The sequence below is a fragment of the Podarcis muralis genome, chromosome 6 (genome assembly GCF_964188315.1).
Source record: "Podarcis muralis chromosome 6, rPodMur119.hap1.1, whole genome shotgun sequence".
Taxonomy (NCBI): Eukaryota; Metazoa; Chordata; class Lepidosauria; order Squamata; family Lacertidae; genus Podarcis; species Podarcis muralis.
Genome location: NC_135660.1, coordinates 21268581 through 21292332, shown reverse-complemented (window position 1 = coordinate 21292332; position 23752 = coordinate 21268581). Strand labels below are relative to the sequence as shown.

At 44.8% G+C, this 23752-nt stretch overlaps 1 protein-coding gene across 3 annotated transcripts in view; it reads right to left on the bottom strand.

Annotated features, from left to right (window-relative positions):
- Nucleotides 1-4585: 4585 nt before the first annotated feature.
- Nucleotides 4586-23752, bottom strand: part of VEPH1 (ventricular zone expressed PH domain containing 1) — a 128616-nt gene continuing 109449 nt past the window's right edge. For all 3 annotated transcript variants that reach the window (XM_077929841.1, XM_028731386.2, XM_077929842.1), the window contains exons 13-14: nucleotides 12065-12201; nucleotides 4586-8405 (exon numbers count right to left, since the gene is read on the bottom strand). In XM_077929841.1, the coding sequence (XP_077785967.1) occupies nucleotides 8169-8405; nucleotides 12065-12201 (374 nt within the window). In that variant the 3' untranslated portion in view covers nucleotides 4586-8168. The remainder of the gene's footprint in view (nucleotides 8406-12064; nucleotides 12202-23752) is intronic.

Below are 23752 nucleotides of genomic sequence, written 5' to 3'. Positions count from 1 at the left end.
GCTTCTTATTTCATGCAATTATGTTTGGCTCTGAAGCAGGGGGTCTCTTCAGTTTCACAGTTTTATGTTCCATATTGTTCCAATAACACTTAGGCTGAAGGGAAGGATTTAAGATGGCTGATGATAGCTTTAGTGAAATAATGGGCTGCAAAATTGGGACAATTTCACACAAAATTCTGCTGGAGTCAGGGAACCGTAATTTTGTTCCAAAGGTTTCAGCATCCACGTGGATTTCAAATTACTCAAAGTACCACTGCTTACGAAATAAATTAAATGCCCCCCCCCCGCGACACAGGTATTGGCCTGCCCCCTGCCCCGCCACAATGCATTACCACATTGTAAGACGATTGAAAAGCACCTCAGAGATGAAGCTGCCTAACACCAGGTCCAACCAAGTCAGAGTATATTGGTCCATCAGGGACGCGGGTGGCACTGTGGTCTAAACCACTGAGCCTCTTGGGCTTGCTGGTCGGAAGGTTGGTGGTTTGAAACCCTTGAAGGGGTGAGCTCCCGTTGCCCGGTCCCTGCTCCTGCCAACCTAGCAGTTTGAAAGCACATCAAAGTGCAAGTAGATAAATAGGTACTGCTTCGGTGGGAAGGTAAACGGCGTTTCCGTGCGCTCTGGTTTCCGTCACGGTGTTCCGTTGCACCAGAAATGGTTTAGTTATGCTGGCCACATGACCCGGAAAACTGTGTGGACAAATGCCGAGCTCCATCGGCCTGAAAGTGAGATGAGTGCCGCAACCCCATAGTTGCCTTTGACTGGACATGACCTTCCAGGGGTCCTTTTCCTTTACCTTTTTACCTGTGTAGGTCCATCTAGCCTAGCACTGTCTACACTCACTGGCAGCACTTGTCAGGGGTTTCAGATAAGGATTCCCCCTGCCCCACCTGAAAATGCCGGGAACTGAACCTGAATTGTTCTGTGTTACACATGAGGCATGTGCTGTCCCAAGGAGCTTCATCCCTTCTGCATGCAGATGCCACAAGTTGGCAGAAGCTGGGGAGTGGGCAGTGCCATTTCATTCATTCATTTATTTCAGCTATTTCATTCATTGCATCTCTAACCCACCCTTTTACTCCCAGGAGCTCATGGTGGTATGAATGGTCCTTCAGCTCCTCCTTTAATCCCTGTAACGACCCTGTGATGTAGGTTACACCGAGGGGCAACGACTAGCCCAAAGTCACCCAGCGAGCTTCATGGCCGAGTGGGGATTTGAACCCTGGTCTCTCCCAGGTCCTAGTCCAATGCTCTAACCGCTACACCATCTGGGCTTTCTGCAAAACAGATGCTGTTTGCATTGCTTTCCCTGTACCCCCTAAACTAGCCTGCTGTCCTTGGGTGCAGTGGAAGACACTGTCCCATCACAAGATTCATCAACCAGTCCAGCTGGTTTCTTTATATGAAACTGGAGGGCATCTTGCTCGTTGCCTAAGGTAGCAAAATGTCTTCAGCTGGCCATGAACCTCATTATATAGAGCCCCCAATTTATGTGCTCTCTTTTTAAGGGGCCAGAACTGACTGGATTGGGAATGATCATGTGGATGATAAAAAGGAGGGGTGGCACCATGAGTATTCAGAGTCTTAGGACACTTAGAAATAAGAATCTGGATACTTATCAAGTGGGTGTAGTTTAGTTTTATGATTCTTTCCTTGCCTACAGCCATAATCTGACTCCCATTCTCCCTTCCAGAATCCCCTTTGTCCTATTGGGGCACTCATACAAGGGGGAAAAAAGTTTCCAACATAATTAACCAAATGAATTGATGTCCCCAGTTTGATGTCCCCAAGTTCTCAAGGACTGTCTCTTCCCATATGAACCAACCAGGACACTGCGATCATCATCTGAGGCCCTTCTTTGTCAGCCACCTCCACCAGAGGTCTGGAGGGTGGCAACACGAAAATGGGCCTTTTCTGTGCTGGCTCCCCATTTGTGGAATGTTTTCCCTGGGGGAACTCACCTGGCACCTTCATTGCATATCTTTAGGCACCAGGGAAAAACGTTCCTCTACTCCCAGGCCTTTTGCTAATTAAGCAAACTATGGCCTTTTAAACTATAGGTGTGTTTGTGCATGTGCAGACATGTGTATTGTCTTTGTTACTATGTTACTACAGTATGTTACGTATTTTTTGTGTTTTTATATTGTAAACTGCCCAGAGATCCTCGGATGAATGGCGGTATAGAAATCTAATAAAATCTAATAAATCTAATCTCCTTATGTAGGCACCTCCTGCTGCCTTCGCTGTGTGTCTGTTTTGAGCATCTATCACAGCCTTTCTCAACCTGTGGGTCCCCAGATGTTGTTGAACTACAACTCCCATCACCCCTAGCTAGCAAGGCCAGAGCTCAGAGATGATGGGAGTTGTAGCCCAACATCTGGGGACCCACAGGTTGAGAACCGCTGATCTATCACATCAGCCTGCAACACACTCACATTACTAATGATGTAGGATCATGACTTAGGAAGCTGCCTTAGTCAGACCATTGGTCTGACTAGCTCACCACTGTCTTCCACACTGTCTGGCAGGGTTTCAGACAAAAGTCCCCTCCCCACACATTGTCCTACCTGGAGATGCTGCAGAATGAACCTGGGACCTTTTGCAAACCATGCACCACTGAGATACCTGCCTTGCACAAAGCGACTTCTACTTCCTCCATTGTGCGACGTACACTCATTTATCTGTGAGTCACAGAAAGCAGAGGACTGCCAGTTTGGAATGTGGTCAGCCCCTGCGCAATCTGGATCTCCTACATGTCCTGAGTTGATTTTGTGTGGGGTGAATTGGCTCTTTGTCTTGGCTGTGCCCACTGTCTTCCCCCATGGCAAGGAATAAGTTCAGTTTTCCAGATTCTTAACAGTGGCCTTTCAGGCAACTGAAGTTAGCTATCATTACAGGAAAGACGACGTAATATATTTTCCTCCCTTGTGCTTCAGAGATGTAAGGTGCCCTACAAAGGGTAGTGTTTCTATTTCCCAAACTGGCAGATAATCTGCTTCCATTATCAGGAATTAATAGTAATTCCTAGGCAAGGATTCTGTTCTTGTAGGATAAGACAAATCTAATGTTGATTTATGCCTTCTGACGTCAACTGCAGCAAAGGAACAGGAGGAGGTTGTGTAGGCATCATCCATTTAAAGCACATTGCTTTCAAGACATTCAGCTAATTTTTACTCAGAGCCAACCTGTTGAAACTACTGAGCATGGCTAAGTTAGATCTGTTAAATTAAATAGGGCTACTCTTAGTAAAGCTTAGTTCAGTGTTGCCCATTGTGTGTATGCACATTTCAAAACTTGTGGAGCTAAATGTTCTTTACTCCAGTTATTCCAAGAACCTTAAAATTTCAGAATTGTCTTTAGGCATCCAAAGCAGCTGAGAGAGTCTGGACTTGGTTAAAAAGCTGTAGTGGTTGTTTGTCAGATTTCCTTCTTCCCTAACCCACATCATTAGTGCCATTGTTAACTTTTATCTCTCTTTATCAGTAAATATCCTGTTGGTCTCAAAGTTCTCCCAAATCTCACATTCTGGGGTTTTTTGTTCTCAGTCACACACCGTGTGACATGATTTAGCATGACTTCCTGTTCCAATTACAGTGTGAAGACCGGGAATAAGATATATTGTCTATCTGAGGCAGGGTCTGCTGCCAACTGTTTTGAAGGTGCAAGCCAAGTCTATAATTTGAAACGCTTTAAGGCATGTGTTTATGCTCTACGCTTGTGTCGCAGGTCGGGGAAACTTTGCCCAGAGAAATCCACATAAGTACTGCATTGATAGAGGTTCTGGCCTGTGAAATGCCTAGTGGAACCATGTTAAAACACACACATACACTAAAAAGTCAGATTCAGCAAAATGAACACCACCCAGGCATAGAAGAAATAATGAACACAAAGGAGGAACCACTCAGAGATTCCCCCCTCCCCTGCTTTCTGTTTGAGTTGGACTGGGAGAAGGTTGTTTCCCCACTAAATCAACAATAGAGCAAGTCCAGGGACAGCTTGCAGCAGTGACAGAACACACACTTGGCTAATAAAATAGCCATGGCAGAACGTCCTGCATGAATGTGTGCTTTCAAAGCCTATTAAGCTAGCAACCACTGTAACATCTTGTGGCAATGGATCTGATTATGTGTTGTGTGTGTGTGTGCGCACACACACACACACACACACACACACACACACACACAAAATGACATTTGGTTTGTATACCTTGCAAGAACTGGATGTCCTAAAGAGACCTACCTAAACATCTCTATGACGTGTCCTTGGATAGGGGGCGCAGCTCGTTTCCTTATGTACAATTACTTTTGACATTTTTCAACTGCAGTGTGACCGAGTTTTCTAATCAGGTTTTGCCAGGACTTGGCCCCCAGTGCAAGGACGTACTTCTTTCTCGATGTTCCTTACACAGTAATACAACGGTGGACAAGCACAGTTCTTAACTGGGAAGCAGACATTTCCAAATGGAAAAGAACGGACACTTTTCCACCCAGGGACTGAACGAATGGAGTAGAGGGATGCTTGGCAGAAAAAAAATATGGCATACATCAAATTTAAAGATAAACTTTGGATAAGAAAGCTTTAAGATAGAGGAAATTCCTAGATTTTAATTTAAACATTATTTTCTGAACAACATCCCCTCAGAAGAACAGTACACTTAAGGATACTGCAGTGTTAGAGATAACAAAATTAGATCAGCAGTGACATCCACATTCTACATTAATATTTTCATTTGCACATCCATGGAAGAGACTTGCATAACCATGGGGATACAAAGCCTGTGGCTGGCGGGTATTTGTAAATCACATACGCAAATTAACACTTACTTGATTTTTAAAAAGGAATATTTTTAAAGTAATGAACTTTCCTCTGTTCATTAGAAGTACAATGGTTAATCCCAAACTCCAGGCTATCCATAGCTCCTGACTGCTCTCTCATCCTGCCATACATTAATATGGCAGCATGTAAGCTTTTTGCGCGCAGAGAACTTATTGCTTATGAGATGAAAACTCGAGGGCCTTGTACTGTCCTATAAATGACAACATTGTTATTACTATTGTTATTTCTTCCTTCTATAATACTATCGGTGTATATGGTGCTTTGCAGAGTACACAGGCATAAAGATGAATGTGTACAACTGCAATTAATGTCCCCCTAGTCTTGTTTTAGTGGAGGATAAAGACCCAGGAGTTAAAAGGTAAATATAGGGGAGCTGAAAACACCAGGAGTTAAAACAATAATAATGAAGTAACTATTAACAATATAGGAAACAGGCAGAAAAATGATCTAACGCAAAGCCAACATCATAAAAGTCTTTATGATGCTAAAATTCCAGCCCAATTTTGACATGCTTTGCAGATAAAGAGCCTGCCCCATTAACCCCAAGCCACATTACAGCAATGCCGAAAGGATGAGAAGCCTCTCTGGGCTCTGATGAGATATCTCCAGTGGAAAGATAAAGCAATCTGTGTATGGGGCTGGGCTTGTATTTTCACCCCCCACCCCACTTACAATGTTATCCATGGACTTTCCAATCAAAGTGCCAGAGGCATTAAATCCAGGCATAATACGGTATTTCAGAGTTCACCCACACTAGCAAAGACTCGAATTCATGAAGCGGGTGACCACCTGCAGTACTAGCCACAGCTGATAGGGTTGGGATATGTGTGGGTGTATTTTGCACATCAGCTTATACGTTCACCACAGGCACCAGAAACATTGTGCTTCAGTGGGAGGTGAAACCAGCAGCGGCGCAGCAAGCCGATTGGGCGCCTGGGGCAGCGCACGTACCTTGCGCTCAGGGGCAGGGCCAGCCGGGGCAGGACGCTCCACAGGGCCTCCAAGGAGTCTGCCTGCGTCCTCCCACTCAGCCGCCCTACAGCTGGGGGGGGGGGGAGGCAGCGGGTAGACTGTCTGGGGCAGTGCAGAGCCTGTGGGTGCCCAAGCCACTGCGTCACTCCCAGGAGAGATTTGTGGCTGGGGTGCACTGCAGGCCCCACAGTGAGTCCACCCAGCATTTTGTCACCCCCCTCAGTGGTGCCAGTCAGCCCAGCCTGTACCCACTGGACCCCCCTTCCCCAGAAACCAGAAGAGGTTTGTAGCTGAGGTTTATAAGGAAGCTGCACTGACTGCAGCGAGTTCAGCAAAGGTTTTAATTCCTGTGTTGTATTGGCTTGAATGAATTTACTCTCCTTTACATACCCCAGTGGGTAAGACAGGTGGACAGAAGATCCTGTTTACCTCCAGCGCTTTCATAATCTACAATCTCTGTTGCTCACACGTCTGCGACTATCCTCAAAATATCCCAGGCCCAATTTCAATGAATGGGTGGAATTCAACAATTGAAATTCAACTGATGAGATTGTTCCATCAGTACAAGCATTTCTGCTTGCCTGATGGAATCACTTCTCTTCCGGTTCTCCTACACACTGTTCTGGGGGTTCTCCCGACCCACTTGAATAAATTTTGGGGAGGCGTAGGGGGCGCATGGTGGGAGAAGGCCCAGTTGCATTACCGGGAGTCCTTGCACTGGCTTTTGCTGCTGGAACGGCTTAGCTGAATCCGGCCCAATGTGTACAGACAGGTGTGGCCTGGGAAGATCTCTCCACCCTGTCGCCATCTTGTTAGTGAGCAGTCCTGAGTTTGTGTTGGGTGCTATCGTGGTGGCAGGCCGGAGGCACAGAAGGTGGCAGGCAGGCGGGATACATGCAGTGATGTCAGGGCAAAACATATAGCAGAGTTCATGTACAAAGCCCACCTTGAGTGGGTCCTACACCCACCCAAAGTGCAGTCAAAGTCAGTCGAAAAAGGCTGTGTGGATAAACAGCTGTTGAGATGGTGGTGATAATAAGAGCCATTAATATCACCAGTGCGCACTTCAAGAAAGACATGGTTGGCAGAGCTGGTAAAAAAGTTAAAGGCCTCATACTGCCCCTGGAAAGCAGGGTCCAGGCACTGTGTCACTCTGCACACATGAGCAGATTTCTATTGCATGCTACTTAAACAATACTCAGGACAAAGGCAATCTGATCGTGAAGCTGAGGCTCCAATACTTTGGCCACCTCATGAGAAGAGAAGACTCCCTGGAAAAGACCCTGATGTTGGGAAAGATGGAGGGCACAAGGAGAAGGGGACGACAGAGGGTGAGATGGTTGGATGGTGTTTTTGAAGCTACCAGCATGAGTTTGATCAAACTGCGGGAGGCAGTGGAGGACAGAAGTGCCTGGAGTGCTCTGGTCCATGGGGTCACGAAGAGTTGGACACGACTAAACGACTAAACAACAACAACAAGGTATTATCCAAGGAGCAAGATGTTGCTTCTGTAGTGTCCATGTTCGTTCTATGCACAGAAATGCATTGGTCCCCCGAACAAGCACTGAGTGCACTCAGATATGGGGATTATTGTGATAGTTTTCTGGTTGTAATGCTAGCACTTCTGTCCCTGTTTCCAACATTCCTTCTATGCTGCATTACCTGCTGCATACAGAACTGTAGCCTTTTGACAGATATATCACCATGCTGTGCTAAATTCCATTCGTATCAATGGCTGTGTCGTAACACAAAGGCAAACACCACTGTATGCATTGCATCCTTTGTGAGCATGCCTGCTTCTGTTCACCCATGAAAATGGTGGGAGACAAAAGTATGCCAGAACAGCACCACCATTTCACGTGAGAGCCAGTGATGGGATCCGTGAAATTACAGCACAAGACTCCCACAGTTTTCCCAAGGGGTTAACGAAGTTGCAAATGGTTTTTTCATTTTTTTCTTCCTGGAAGCAATTAACGTGGAAACGAGTGTTGAACTTCCAATAGATCCAGCTAGATTTCCTGAAGTATGTGTGAATGATTGCATAAAACACAAAAATGTTCCAGTGTGGAAACGTCGAGAAAATAGAATAAAGTCCTGCCTGAATGCAGCCACTATAGAACAGGAGAGATTGGAAGCACATTTGTCAGTCTGAAGCAACTATAATGGACATGGCATTAGTTGCATTACTCCCCGCACCACTCCTCATAAACAAGGGATGTTGCAACGGCGCCCAGCTTGAGCAATATTATCAATGAGGTCTTCTATTGCCTTTTTTTCTCCTTCCGTGACTCAGATGATGGGATATTTTACATATTCGTGTGTGCTAGCCTTGTGAATCATATAAACAGGCCCAGAGTTCTTACAAATACGTGGTTGCTTCCCTGCTCTCCCTTTCTTTCGCTTGGGCAACTGCTACGTTAATGCACTGGAGCCATTCCTCGGCATTCTTCTCATCTTTGGCCTTGAAAACGTAGGTCTTACTGTCCGTGAATATTTCAAAGGCCCGAGGGAGGCTGCGGTCCCTGCGTTTCTTGGCCACCACTTTGACGCTCTGGACCTTGCTGAGCTCAATGGGGCAGTCGTCTGGGTCGTCTTTCTAAAACAGAGAAGGAAGTGAAGATGGGGGGGGGAGGTGAAACAGAGTTCAAGGTTTGTTCTGACTATACCGTATATACTTGAGTATAAGCTGACCCGAATATAAGCCAAGGCACCTAATTTTAGGGGGGGGGGGGGACTGGGAAAACATATTGACTTGAATATAAGCCGGTTCACCACACCACAAACCTGGTGGTGGTGGCAGCAGAGGAAGAAGAACAAGAAGCCCAAAAGGGCTGCTTTCAGGCTGCTCGTTCCTCCTCTGCCGCTGCTGACAGGGGCAAAGGTGGTGAAGCAGGAAGGAGCAGCCTGAAAGGGCTCCTTTCGGGCTGCTTGCCCCTCCTCCGCTGCCACCGACAGCGGAAAAGGCAGAGGAGGAGGAAGGAGCAGCCCGAAAGGAGCCTTTCTAACCTGACTGATATCCCTGGGCTATGAAGGGCTCCTTTCTCGCCGCTTGTCCCTCTGCCGCCATCCGCCTCACTCGAGTATAAGCCAAGGGAGGCCTTTTCAGCATAAAAAATATGCTGAAAAAGTCGGGTTATATTCGAGTATATATGGTACATGGTTGGTTAATCTGCCCAAAGTGGCCTGTTGCTGATGTGGTTCTTACATATTGTTCATCACCATGCTATTCCACAGTATTGAACTAGTTTGACACCATTTCCTTTCTCCAGCGAACCCGGGGAACTATAGCTCTATAAGAAGGGAGAGGAGAAAATTCTCAGCACCCCTACCAAACCACCATTCTCAGGGCCCTTGGAGAGAAGCTGTGGCAGTTTAAATGGCATAACATCGCCAGACGTTTCTAAGGCAGATATACACTCAAAAGTCTCCAGGGAGGAAAAAATAACTCTTAAAACATAATTTCTTCCACTGGAGTCAATCTTTAGGAGTGCGGCTTAATGAGACATCAATAAATTTTTGCATAGTTTAATGTGCGAGTTTCTCCTCTTTCAACATAAGCACAGTTCTCTAACTGAATCCAGAGATGGAGGATTTGGTCAATTTTCCCACCAGGGTTTTAAGCAGTCTTAATGCTTGTGAAAGATGCCCGACTGATAACCCTGGGCTATGAAGGGCTCTGTTTCTTCTCAGAGTCAACCTGGCACATGCAGAGGCGTATCCAGCAGGCTTCCACAGCCGTGCCACCTGCAACGGTTCCTCTGGTGCAAAAGTACAAATTGTGACAGGAGGTGGGCCTTTAAGATACAAAGGCTTGAACTGAAGCCCATGGTTCATTTATCTCCATCCCATTAGCTGTATGTAAGCCCAGAGAAATTACTAGGGGAGCTAAATGGAGGTACTGTACTTGTTCTCCTCTTCCAGGAATTGGCCTTGGTAGCATCTAGTGACGATCCATTGGAAAGCTTTGTCTGTTGCTGACAACCTGTTGGTGACCCACCAGTGATGCTTCCCTCTCCATTTTGCTCCATGGTGCCAGCTTTGCACAATGCAAGGCAAGAAGAGCTGGCATGAGGGCACTGACATTCTGGAGTATTGCAGGAGCTGCAATGCTGGCAAACTGGCACTGGGCACGATCTGCCATGGCGACAAGGCTATCATAACTCAGCACGCGAGTTCGCCATGATTATATTTGGTACACTGGTAACCATTTGTTGAGAGTGTAAGGATCCCTTGCCATCTTTACAGTGTATGGAAGGAACTTCAGGGCCCAATTAGGCTGGAGAAATCTTAGTAAAAAGGTAAAGGTAAAGGTAAAGGTAAAGGACCTCAACAGTTAAGTACAGTCACGAACGACTCTGGGGTTGCGGCACTCATCTCGCTTTACTAGCTGAAGAGTTTGGATTTGATATCCCGCTTTATCACTACCCTAAGGAGTCTCAAAGCGGCTAACATTCTCCTTTCCCTTCCTCCCCACAACAAACACTCTGTGAGGTGAGTGGGGCTGAGAGATTTCAGAGAAGTGTGACTAGCCCAAGGTCACCCAACAGCTGCATGTGGAGGTGCAGAGACGCAAACCTGGTCCACCAGATTACGAGTCTACTGCTCTTAACCACTACACCACACTGGCTCTGTGCCAAGGGAACCGGCGTTTGTCTGCAGACAGCTTCCGGGTCATGTGGCCAGCATGACTAAGCCACTTCTGGTGAAACCAGAGCAGTGCACGGAAACGCTGTTTACCTTCCCGCCGGAGTGGTACCTATTTATCTACTTGCACTGGTGTGCTTTCGAACTGCTAGGTTGGCAGGAGCTGGGACCGAGCAACGGGAGCTCACCCCGTTGCGGGGATTCGAACCACCAACCTTCCAATCGGCAAGCCCTAGGCTCAGTGGTTTAGACCACAGCGTCACAGAAATCTTAGTAGCTGTTACCTATTATATGCAAAAATTAAAAAGTGGACTGATCCACAGGGGATGATGCTGTCATTTTATTAGGTGAAACAGCTGGGTAATGGTGTGGGGCATGTAACCAGAGCTTTAATGAGTTTGCACCTGCCTCAATTGAACCTTAACCTAGAAATCCACATTAAAACTGTAATAATTCTGGATGAAATCCTGTTTATTGTTTTAGGCAGAAGAAGAGTGCTTAGAATGTTACTTGGGGGGAAAAACCTGAACAAAAATTAATCTCTCTCTTTTAAAATCCTCGAGCCCGCTAGAAATGGTTGTTCAGCAATTCAAATCTGCCAAATCCATTTGCTTTCCAGAAAGATACCCACTCCTTTGATTTACAAATGAGATCACCCATAAAGAAACTCCTTGCCATTTTTAATGATGTGATATTCTTTTACCATTGAGAATAGAGGTACTTTTATGTGCCTCCTGCTCTGTTATGAAAGCAGGTCTAATTATCTTCCATTACGGCAAAAGTCCTTTTTCTAAGTCAATCAGATATGATACAATTGGTAGCAGAATTCATCCAATTAGGCTGGGAGAAAATCAACCTGAAGTATGATGTATTCTTAAAACTAACCATCAGCCAATGGGATCAAGATGAGCAGGTGACAGCAAAGGTTGCAAGGTTTTAAGCCGGGGCAATTGGAATAAGATCCACTATTTGACTATTGATTCAAAAACCCCAAATCTATTTTATATAATTGACTTTTCTATTTTTATTCTTTGTATATCGTATTGTCGTTTTATTGCTATGGCTGATGCAAATAAAAATTCATTCAGCCAATGGGTTAATCTATTTGTTATGGCTTAAGTTGGTTAAGGCTTTACAAGACACACTTTAAGTGTTCCAGAAATATAACTCAGGGGATAAATCTACCAATTGTCTTATTTCTAGTTCTCTCTCAAGCCCACACCTCTCTCTTGATATTTCTGTTATATCTGTGACTCACAGAGGCACAACACGATCACAACCGCCTCCTCAAAGCAACCAATTCAGTTTCTGTGTCAAAACAAGGCACAGATTAATTAATTTGTCTCATCCAAGAGTGCCTGGAACAAAGTCAGCCCTGGGAAACCACTAAAAATTAGGGCAAAGTCCTTAATCATCAGCTGGTACTGCCCCGATTGAGTGATGAGCATACATGTTAACTCACTTTTGGTATGTTATGTATAATAAGCTTTTTCAGACATGTGAGTGTCTCGTTAAAGTTTGTGGTGTATGAGAAATAATCATCAAGACTTTTAAGGCCTGATTATACAGGGACATTTCGAAATGATTTCTTTCCCCTCTCCCCCAACTTACAGATTTCCCTTTGCGAAAGAGAAGCTGATTCCCAGCAAGCGTGAAATAGCGGGTTTTCCACCTTTTGATGAATTTCCACCGAACTTGCTTTTCTTTCAGCTTGCCTTCAATTAAGGGTTGGCCATCCTGATTGACAACTGTGGAAATATATGAGAGAGAGAGAGAGAGAGAGAGAGAGAGAGAGAGAGAGAGAGAGAGAATATGAGAGAATATTGTTATGAATTCTTGTTTCTCCTTTGGTGGCTCAGACTTTATAGAAAATTTAGAATCAGAAGCCCAGGATGTGGCATCTATATAAGCCATTTCTCTATATCCCCCCCCACCCCACAAAACAAGCAGCAACAGCAAAGAAACCATAGTTCAGATGAACCACAGTTTGCCTGGGTTTGGGTGACGTGACAAGCTATGGTTCATCTGAAACAGAAGGGGAACCTTCTAAACTCCTCATTGCGCTTGTGTTGGAAGAGGAGTACATGGGCTCAAAGCTTACTGGGTTTCATTTGTACAATAGGAAACTTTAGCGCTATGGCTGAATCAGCCCATTTTTTTCATACCAAGGAGTTAAACGTATTCCATCCATTTGCAAAATAATTTTCAAAATTTTGATAAACAAGATTTCCCTTCCCTCTGTCCCTATGCAGCTGTTAGCAGCCAATCTCCCAGAGAACAATTTTTTAGAATGTTCTTGTGTAGGAATTGTAGATGTCTTTTTTTCTTTACTTTTAGCAAAGCCTGTTTATTTACAAGGGAGCCTGTAGACGCTGCTTTTAGAATTGCAAGAGATTAGATTATTTGCAGCAGGACAAGGTTGCATAAGCTTTGAGAAACACAAGCTTTTGTGTGATGTTTGAAAAGCCGTTTCTTGTTATGAAACTTCAGGTCCAAGTGAATTTTCTTGGCCTTCTGATGCCACGTCTCAGCAACGTGGGGCGCAAGAAATTCTGTGTCACTGAAGAGCTATGGTGGCCAAGGACAACTTTTAATTCTAACTCCCACTGTGTATATTTGGATAAATCCATGGCTATGCAGAAATGTCAACTTTAAAGGGCGCCCTAACGGATGAGATGCCAACATGTCTGAGGGAGTAATTAAAACAAAAAAAGTTCAGAGGGTCACAATGAACTAGTATTCCAAATACTTCTTTTTTTATTTTCTTTGCAATTAAGCTGTCTAAACATGTACAGTTTTATACAGCAACCTTCTAACCTCTTTGTGGTAGAATCTTATGACTTTAATGGAAGCAACCTTTTCCATGGTATCTTAGTCACTGGATGAAGTGCTTTGGCCAGCATTGTAACAAAGCTTCTTCTCTCAATCCGTCCGATTAAAAGTTAAATGCATTACCTTACCGCAATATTGATAAGAACAAAACTGGATACTAAGTGCCTCTCTGGCTAAAGACTTGTGGGCACGCGCATCAAGCAAAATATTCATTTGGGCTAACTAGGCTGGGATGAAGCCTAAGAATTCAAAGTCATGCACACCAAACAATTCACAAAACAGACGTGACAATCTCATTTGCTGGTGTGGGGAAGGGGGGGGGGAGTTCTGTTGCACAAGTGTAGATTCTTGCGCTGAAGGAACAAGTTACATAATGCTACTCTGGCTACAACTCTAGGTTTTGAGAGTGTTCCCTTAACATTCCATCAGCACCAAAGGAAATTTATCTCCTAACAGGGCTAACAGCAGTTTGGGGGCATTTTAATAAGGGAAATGGCAGGGAAGAAAGGGTAATTTCTCCATGAGCAATGGTCTCCTGCTCTTGATTTCTCCCTTCCTTGTCACATATCTGTTATTTGAAGAAAAAATTAAGGGACCAGATGTAAAAGTGAGTATGGAATTTGAGGTTTCCAACCATTTGTTTGAAGCATCCTGCATCAATTAACAACGTTTCTCATTGGAACATGCCCAGACCAACCCATTGTTGCGAAATTTGCACATGAAAACACAAATGGCGCGCGTAGGCTATGTCCTAGTCAGCATCCCAGTTTGGGATTTTGTTGCATTAAGACTGCACTCCTACACCTACATACGTGGAATGAATATTCTTGGGGATTTACTTTGGGGTAGATATGTATAGGATTGTGCTGTCAGTGCTGCGTTTAGTTCGGCACTAGGTGCTCATTAGAACGGCAGCCTTCTTGCGGTTGCTAAGTCGCTGGAAATAAGAAATTACTGTTGATCTGCTGCACACCACCCAGAAACCTACTGTATGATCACCATTTCCCCCCCACCAGCCTTCACTTCTTCCACAGTGCATGGAAGATGTGTGCTATTTGCATCTATCCTGAAATTTCAATACAGATATTCACAAAGCTCGTGTTTATGCAGAGAGGATTCAAGGAAGTAAATGTTTAAATATTTGCCTAACTGGGAAATAAACGCTTCTCGCAACATACGACTTCATTGAGAATCCCTCAACAATGTGAAAAATGTTGGCTGAAAAGGAAAGTTAAACACGATTCTCCTACCCGCATACAAATGCTTTTATCAAGAGTTAGGTTCATAACCCAGCAGTAAAGTGAGAACTAACCTTCACCCAAAGATCCCAGGGCAGTTCACAACATAAAAATACAAAGTGAGAATACAAAATAAAACAAATACAAATACAAACGAATAACCCCTCTCCTACAAACACATTTTAAAAACCATAGAGAGGCCTCGATGGCAGTATTCGACCCCTAGGCCCAAGCTCCCCCACCCGGGGGTATAAAATACATGTGTATTTCTGCTACTAATTTCCACAACATGACTTTTGTTTTTCTCTAAAGGGAATGCTTTATAAGCCAATGTGAGAAAAATATAGGGCTACGTGGTGTGGCTTATAGCTGGTGGTGTCAAAAGTCCCTTGTTCTCGAGCGCCAGTGTGGTGTAGTGGTTAAGAGCGGTAGTCTCGTAATCTGGGGAACCGAGTTCGCGTCTCCGCTCCTCCACATGCAGCTGCTGGGTGACCTTGGGCGAATGTTAGCCGCTTTGAGACTCCTTAAAGGGAGTGAAAGGTGGGATATCAAATCCAAACTCTTCTTCTTCTTCTTCTTCTTCTTCTTCTTCTTCTACGTGTGCAAAAACAGTCTAAAGATGCAATTCTATACACACTTAACTGAGAGTAAGTCTGATTGAATCTACTCTCAATCCCCATAAATCTACTTTGCTAAAGAAAAGACAAGAAAATAAATAAATTAAAACAGCACTGAATTTCTAAGAAACACATTTGCACATCATGTGTAGTTAGCCCCTCCACAGTATTTCCTAGGTAGTGAAGTGATTTAAGCTGTTAATGGAGAAAGGTTGATGTTGAAATATTGGGCTGTTATAATATCAGCCAACTTTCTGTAACATCAGGCCAACTGGCTGGGTACAGATACACAAGCACAGGGGGGGAGAGAATGAAGTATGCTAGAAAAGGGCCTGATTGGCTAGAAGACTTGAAGACGCAAATCTCAGTTCTTTCACTCAGTCTGGTTCATTTTGCTTCCTTAAATACATCTCTGGGGTTCCAGGGTCCAGACCATGGGTAGGCAAACTAAGGCCTGGGGGCCGGATCCAGCCCAATCACCTTCTAAATCCAGCTTGCGGATGGTCCAGGAATCAGCGTCTTTTTACATGAGTAAAATGTGTCCTTTTATTTAAAATGCATCTCTGGGTTATTTGTGGGGCATAGAAATTTGTTCATCCCCCCCCCCATATAGTCCGCCCCCCACAAGGTCTGAGGGACAGTGGACCAGCCCTCTGCTGCAAAAATTTGCTGACCCCTGGGTCCAGAAAATAAAACACTGTCAAGCTAGGGCATTCTATGGAATGGTCTTTGGCACCTTTAGGAAACTTTAGGATTGCAATTAAAACACGATATATATACAGTGGTACCTCGGGTTATATACGCTTCAGGTTACATATGCTTCAGATTACAGACTCCGCTAACCCAGAAATAGTACTTCGGGTTAAGAACTTTGCTTCAGGATGAGAACAGAAATCGTGCAGCGGCGGCGGGAGGCCCCATTAGCTAAAGTGGTGCTTCAGGTTAAGAACAGTTTCAGGTTAAGAACGGACCTCCGGAACGAATTAAATATGTAACCAGAGGTACCATTGTATATTGCTTCAATCTTATTAACATCAACGAGGACTACACAACCTTAAAGGGATGTGTGGACTGTATGGCCCACCAGATGCTGTTGGACTTCAACTTCAACTAGCCAGCATAGTCAATGCTTATGCCACGGGCCAGGAGTCAGCTTTGCCTGTTGAACAGCAGCCTGAAGGGGGAGAAGGCGGATTGACTCCACCTGCAGCTGATCAGCCTTCAAGGATACAGAGGAGAAGGCACTGATGAGAACCAGCTGGCTTTAGCCTTCTTAAGCATAGCTTCCAGAAGCAGTCAGATGTTGGTAACATTTGTAGTTCCTGACCCTGCCTTGCTGCTTCCTGCTTGTCTTGACCATTGACCGCATGATCATCAGATTACCTGACCTTGGACCATCTGACCATGCGGCTTGCTGTTTGGTGGACCCTAGGACTGGACCTGACTTTGGATGCTGAGTCTACCTCCAGGCAAGTATAATTCAGAGACTCTTTTGGTTGGCTGACCTCCCACTCTCCTGAGCTCTGCATGCTGCTGCTCAGCAATGAGACTATGGCAGCTTAGCGATGATGGGAGTTGTTGTCCATTAACATCTGGAGAGCCATAGGCTTTCCACTTTAGTCTAAAGTCTCCTTGAGTTGTCTCTAGAAATCAGTGTATGAAGCAACTGAAGAAAAATGGTGCACAGTATATCCATCACCAATGAGGGCAGTGACTCTCATTGGAACTACTCAGTCCCTAATTATAAAACCAACTCAGTTGATCCTGGCACAAACTGCTAGACCCTGGAAAATTTTCAGGATGTACAGGGATATTCATATATGGTATATTATTCACGTTAAAATAGTTCAGGAAGAACGAGATCTTCATTTCCAAGACTGACCCCACCACAACAGCCTTATAGGATGAGTTAGAAGAAAACTTAATATTTGTAAGGCACAGCAATTCACTAAATACAAGAAGTGTATCCTTCCAAACACAATGGAACAACCTTTCTACCCACTCAAAAATGCAATAAACACTGAGAAAGGAGTCTGGAATTTCCAACTTTGCCAGCTGAAGTTATTGTCAAGGGTACAAAATGTCCTGAAACAAGTCTTGAAATTCCTGACACAGCTACCATAAATCATCAGTTTCATTAAAGCAAATTATTCTCTTGTGAGTTTGTGCAAATGAGGATGGCATCGGTGGATTTACTGGAAGGGAGAATTAGCAGTGATGAGAAGAAGTCCTTGGCTGGCTGCGCTTTGATCCCATTGTGAGGTGGATATAACTGGGGGCTGTGTTTGAAAGCAAGAGTGCTGGAGGAAAATGGTCCATGAGTCATTTTCTGTTCTTTCTCTACACGTATCAAATGGATGAGATATGGGTCCCTTCCAGATCATCTGCTTACTGAGCATTCATCCTGATTCATATGTACAAAGTTTGTGGAGAGGTTAGATGATGTCAGTGGTCGAGCATTATGGCCAGGTCAAATGAAGTTGGCGATAGTCAACTTTCCAGCACATTTCCCCATGACTTTACTTACCACAAAAATCTGATTGGGGGAGGGGTGTTATTTGTTGTGCAAATGTGCCAAGCCAACTTTAATTGTGCGAATGTACTGGTTATGTGATTGAATTTTGCCTGCAAATAGTGACCAGCTGAAAGTACATATGGAAAAAGAGACCCCAAAATAATATTTTAAGGAGCCATTGTATTGCCTGTTGGCTTTATGGCAGTGGTTCTCAAAGGGTGTGGTGTGCCACACTGGCAGGAAGACTGAAGGACAAAGAAACATTTAAACATTTCTGTATGGTATGGTATCAATTTCTTTATTTACAGAATATGGATAGGTATCTTTTCAAAGTGATACTAAGGACAAGTCTAGTTGCGTTTACCAATGTATTTTTTACCTTAACAACAAAATTGGCTTGAGCAAATTTTTATTTTGAAAGTGTGACCCAGAGAATAAAGTCTGAGAACCACTACTTTATGGTCTTGGACACAACATCCCACCCTTTCTGTGCCTTGTGCTATTTTAGTTCCGAATAATAATTTAAAAATCCACACAGAGATTTCATGAGTAGGTTTGTTTTTTAAACTCTCTGGTTAAAAATGTGTTGCCTTTTAATTGCCTGTAAGAAAAGCTGTTTGGAGCAAAACTACACGTTTACAAAAAACATGGGGTTCCACCCAAAATGGAATCTCCATGTTACATTTCCCCCCTCCTCCATTGGAGGCAGTGTGCCTCTGAATACTATTTGCTGGGAATCGCAAGCAGGGAGTGTGCCATTGCACTCAGGTCCTGCTTGGGGACTTTGCATAGGCATCTGGTTGGCCACTGTGAGAACAGAGTGCTGGACTAGATGGGCCATTGGCCTGAACAAGCTGAGCTCTTCTTGATGTAAGCCTGTGCTCTGATGCCATGAGGTTGTGGTTTTCCTCATTCCACCATAACTGACGGGCAGTGAAAGGATGATGACAGTGTGAAGACATGTCTCACAATGTGTAATTCTACCCTTATATGAAAGGGGCACGGGTGGCGCTGTGGGTTAAACCACAGAGCCTAGGACTTGCCGATCAGAAGGTCAGCGGTTCGAATCCCCGCGACGGGGTGAGCTCCTGTTGCTTGGTCCCTGCTCCTGCCAACCTAGCAGTTCGAAAGCACGTCAAAGTGCAAGTAGATAAATAGGTACTGCTCCGGCGGGAAGGTAAACTGTGTTTCCGTGCACTGCTCTGGTTCACCAGAAGTGGCTTAGTCATGCTGGCCACATAACCCGGAAGCTGTACGCCAGCTCCCTCGGCCAATAAAGCGAGATGAGCGCTGCAACCCCAGAGTCGGCCACGACTGGACCTAATGGTCAGGGGTCCCTTTACCTTTACCCTTATATGAATCAGGCCCTGTTTGCACTTTTCCTGGAGCAGCTCCTCCAGATAATACCCATCTGCTGCCCACAGGGACCAGGGCAGATGGCAGAATTATGAAGCACACTGACATTGCTCATCTGGACTCTTAAGGGTTTCTTTTTCCCAGCTTGGTACATGCATATCTGATCCGTCCTAACTCATGGCTGGCCCGTGCATTAGGAAGAGTGAGGAGATGACTCGGGGAGCTGATTTGAAGTCTGATGAAAGGTTTGCAAAATTGTTATTCATTTGATGGTTGTCCTTCTACTGACAGGGAGAGAGGTGTTTGTGGGCTTTTCTGCCTCAAGCGCCAAAGTACATTGCATGATGTCTTCAGCTAAATATTCTGGTTCCTTCCATCGGAAAGTATTCAACTTACACGAGCTGATGGGAAAGCTCTGTCCCTGGGATTTGAGGATGTGGTCACTGGATGATGAATACATGTGCGAACTCATCATTCAGTCACCTACAGCTGTCTCCTAAACCATACTTCTCAGGCTGGGCACCCCACTGGCCAGACCATTATCTCCATATACCCCCGCAGGCCAAGTCTGACATGTGGGCAGGGTCAACCACCTTTAAATCATCTGACATCACAATGACAACACGTGTCCCGCTTTTGTTCACATGGTTTGCACTCAAGCAGAATGGGCAGCAAAGTGTGCTTCCCAGGTGCTGGTGATCAGCTGATATTCAGCGCAAGGTAAGTGCTGAGCATAGCATTTTCCAGGGGCTGAATATCAGCTGACAGCACTTGGTAAGGGCCGTGCAAGGGGCTTTGTAGGGACCACTGATCAGCTGATCAACAGGGCAAACAAAGCCCCGTTTTCCAAACTCCATCTTTACCTGGATCCACACTTGACAACATTTATGAGATTAAGTGTGGGGCAGGAGGGCATGGCTTGGTTGAAACAGCCTGGCCTAGTTATGCCTACAGGTCAGAGGTCCTTCAGCCTTGCAGTACATAAATCACTGGTTCAAGGTCCTTGCATTAATTTACAAAGTCCTGAGCAACTTAGGCCCAGGGAACCTTAGGGACCACCTGAACCTTTACATCCCACTTGATCACCTGCAGGAGCACTGTTCCCTCAGCTGCCGAACTTCATCTGACGACAACAAGGAACCAAGTCTTTGGTGTCTTCAATCTGCCAATAGAGATTCAGCAGGCACCTTTGGTGACAACTTTTAAACGCCTGCTGAAAGCTCTTCTATTCTGTCAGGCCTACAGAATACATCTTTTCATCAAATCTGATTTCTGGTTTTTTTATATATATCGTTTTTACTGTATGGTTTTATGCACATCTGTCGTAAAAACATTTTTTATGAATACAGTGGTGCCTCGCAAGACGAAATTAATTCATTCTGTGAGTTTCTTCGTCTTGCGGATTTTTCGTCTTGCGAAGCACGGATGCACCCTGGTACTGTATTATGAACATTATTACAGTACTCCTTTTATAATGGGATAGCGGGCAAAGCACAAAGCGGGTCGCTCCCCAGCAGAAGGAGTTTCCCCAGCCTGGAGGATCTGTTGCCGGGAAGAGGCAAAGACACCCCCTCCCACCTCCCCACGAAAACAGCCCCCCTTCCTCTGTCGCCAAGCCTTGCCGCGTCTTCGCTCCACCAAACCGCGTCCCACATCAAAGCCCCAGCCCGCTCCTCTCCCTCTCTCTCCACGAGGTGCCAAAGGAAGTTTGAGCCCAGGAACCGAGGGCGGACGCACGAAGCGCCCGGCGCAGACTCTCCCTTGCTCCCCCCGTTACCTTGCGCCATGCCGCCGGGCTCCCCACAGTCTCGGCAGCTCCTCCTGGCTTCTTCCCACCCCCGCAAAGGTGCCTTCGCGGCGGCCCAAGCGCAGTGGATGCCTCCTCCTCCTCCTCCTCGGTCCCCCTCCTGCCTTCGCGCAGTTAGGGCAAAATGGAGCAGCCACGTGGGGAGGGGGGGAGAGAGAGAGGCAGAGGCGGCACAGAGACCGAGCCAGATCCGCTGGATCCCAGCCCACCTGCCTCCTCTGTGCCCTCTCCAGAAGAGGATCCCTCTGCGTCGTTCTGCTAGATCCCGCTTCTGTTGCGCCCAAGTCCGTTATTTGTTCTTTGGCTCCTTCTGCAGTCTTTCTTTCGTGCGCTTTTACGTACACGCTCTGTCTCCGGAGTCTCTCTCTCTCTTGTATCGGGTTACTCTGCTCGGAACTCAGGACTAATTGTCGTGCTCACGATCGCGCTTGGAAGAGATTTGCTCCCGCTCTTTTCTTGCCTTGCGTTCATTTGCAGAGCGAGACGCTCTACTTCCCCAAGGCTGAAACTGGAAAAGGTAGGTCGCTCCCTCGCTCGCTCCCTGCCAGCCCAGTTCCCGCTTCAAACTTGGTACAGTATGAACGGTTTTAAGAAAAAGGAAACAAACTCGCAAGACGTTTCGTCTTGGGAAGCAAGCCCATAGGGAAATTCGTTTTGCGAAGCAGTTCAAAAACCGCAAAACCTTTCGTCTAGCGAGTTTTTCGTCTTACGAGGCATTCGTCTTGCGGGGCACCACTGTAGTGGTGCACAATTTTTTTATATAAATAATAATTCTTAAAACGTATATTTGGAAAGCTGGAAATCGGGAACACTCAGAGGTGATAGTCTTGGCTGGTAGCAAAACACAACACAGGCACAAAACAAGACTCGGGGATTAAAGGACCAGTGGGTGAACCACATACACCACATTGAGCTCCTTGGAGGAAAACATGGGATAGAAATGCGCTAAAATAAAGAAATAAAATAACTACTATGAGGGAGCAAATGCTAAGAGGTGAGGCATGGACAGAGCTGCGCATGGTATGTCTCTGGTCGGATTTTAGTGCAGAAATGCCTTTTAAAACCCAAAACTCACATTCAATCCCAGTTTGTAACATAGGACCAAACGTTTAGTTTTGATTATATACATGTCTGACTCCCCACCGTCTGCAGTCTGCATTTCTCCTATCTTCCTTCTTCCTTCTTTCCTTTGCTTTTTTGCTTTTTCCTTCTTTTAAGAAAACTTAAACAACACAAATGGCTGCAGTGTCACTGGGTGTGACCCACCTTAGGGTGGGTCACGACCCATCAGCTGAAGACAAAGGGTCTAATGGATATCAGTAGTCTCTAACATGTATTTCCAGCGTGAGGAGTCCAGCTGCCTGTAAAATAATATGCTCCCCATCTGGCAGATGACTACTCAAAAAATAAACCCATTTCATTTTTTTGCTATGACAGCAGGAAATGAGCAAAGAAAGCCCCCAATATAGTGAGGTTTCTAATGTCAAACATTTTGATTCAATATGTTCCACACTGGAGTGTTTGGAGATTATATATATATATATATATATATATATATATATATATATATAATCTTTGAAAGTGGCTACTTTTAAATAATAACTAAGAGAGACAGGAACTGGCAAAACCATACATTTAAGTCTTTTAAACAGACATTTTATGTCTTTTTAGCTGAGCAATTTTCCTTAAGAACTATCAAAAGCAGACATAGCATTCCATTTAGGAAATTCAATATATTAGGAGTCTACTGAAAAATTATGAATGCAGGCTTTTAACGACCTTTAGATTCCTCATTGATTTAGCTGCAGTTGCACATGCAACCAAATTAATTAATCAAAGTAATTTGTTACTCCCCCAAGAGTTAATATTAGGCCCGCAACAATATTTTCTGATTTCAAAATTTGCATTTGATGCAGCCTGAGAGATGGCTGAAAGAGGATCCACCGAATGGAACATCTGACTTGTTTCGTTGATGACTAGCACACTTTTGTTTCTGTAGTGACAACTCTTCAATTCCCAATTCCATTCTTCTTTTCCTGCACTTGACTTCATTTGTCCACACGGCTGTTTAATTGATTGATTTTACTTACAACTTTTTGTAGTGACATATTGGGCAAAGTGTTGGCACAGCACTGTCAAAAGTACATCAGCTGGCACAGCTGTGAGCAAATTAAGCCATGAACCAGGAATGGGCTGCTAGATGGTGGCTGGACCTTATCGAAGTCCAACAACATGTTCCTGCCATAGATAGTGAAGGCGGAGAAGAACGGAAATGGTGCTGAGAAGAACAGCATCAAAACCAAATGAATGTTGAACATATTATCATGAAGCATTGTAAAATAACAAACAGAAAGGTGCTTTTTGACACTTGCAAAACGAGGGAGGCCATTTTGCCTCAGTCATAGTTTCTACATTCTACAATGGAAGGATTGAAAAGAGATTTGCCTATTGTCCAATACAGTACTTTTCAGTGCATTTTCCCACCACTTCCCTTATTGCCAAAAGCTTCGGTTTTTGGGGGGAGAAGCAGGTTTGTTATGGAAGAGTGGCAAGTCAACTTTAATTGCCCAACCTTAATTTGTCACGATGAGACTGAATCCCATATGAAAACAGCAACATTCTGGATTGCCCTATACTTCACTTGGGTCTGTAAGATCAGCCAGAAAAAGGAACTGGGGCCCAAACAGCTACCTAGATCCATGGATGGAGCTTGTCCTGGCTTAGTGGAATTCTTTCCTTTGAACAACTTGCATGGTAGAGTGCCTATTAGTTTGGAAAAGAAATGGGACTGTGCAAGAATAAGTTGTTGGTTTCTATTATCCCCAAGTATACAGAAGTACATAAGTTTACAATTTATATATATTGTACAGTGGTGCCTCGCAAGACGAAATTAATCCGTTCCGCGAGTCTCTTCGTCTTGCGGTTTTTTCGTCT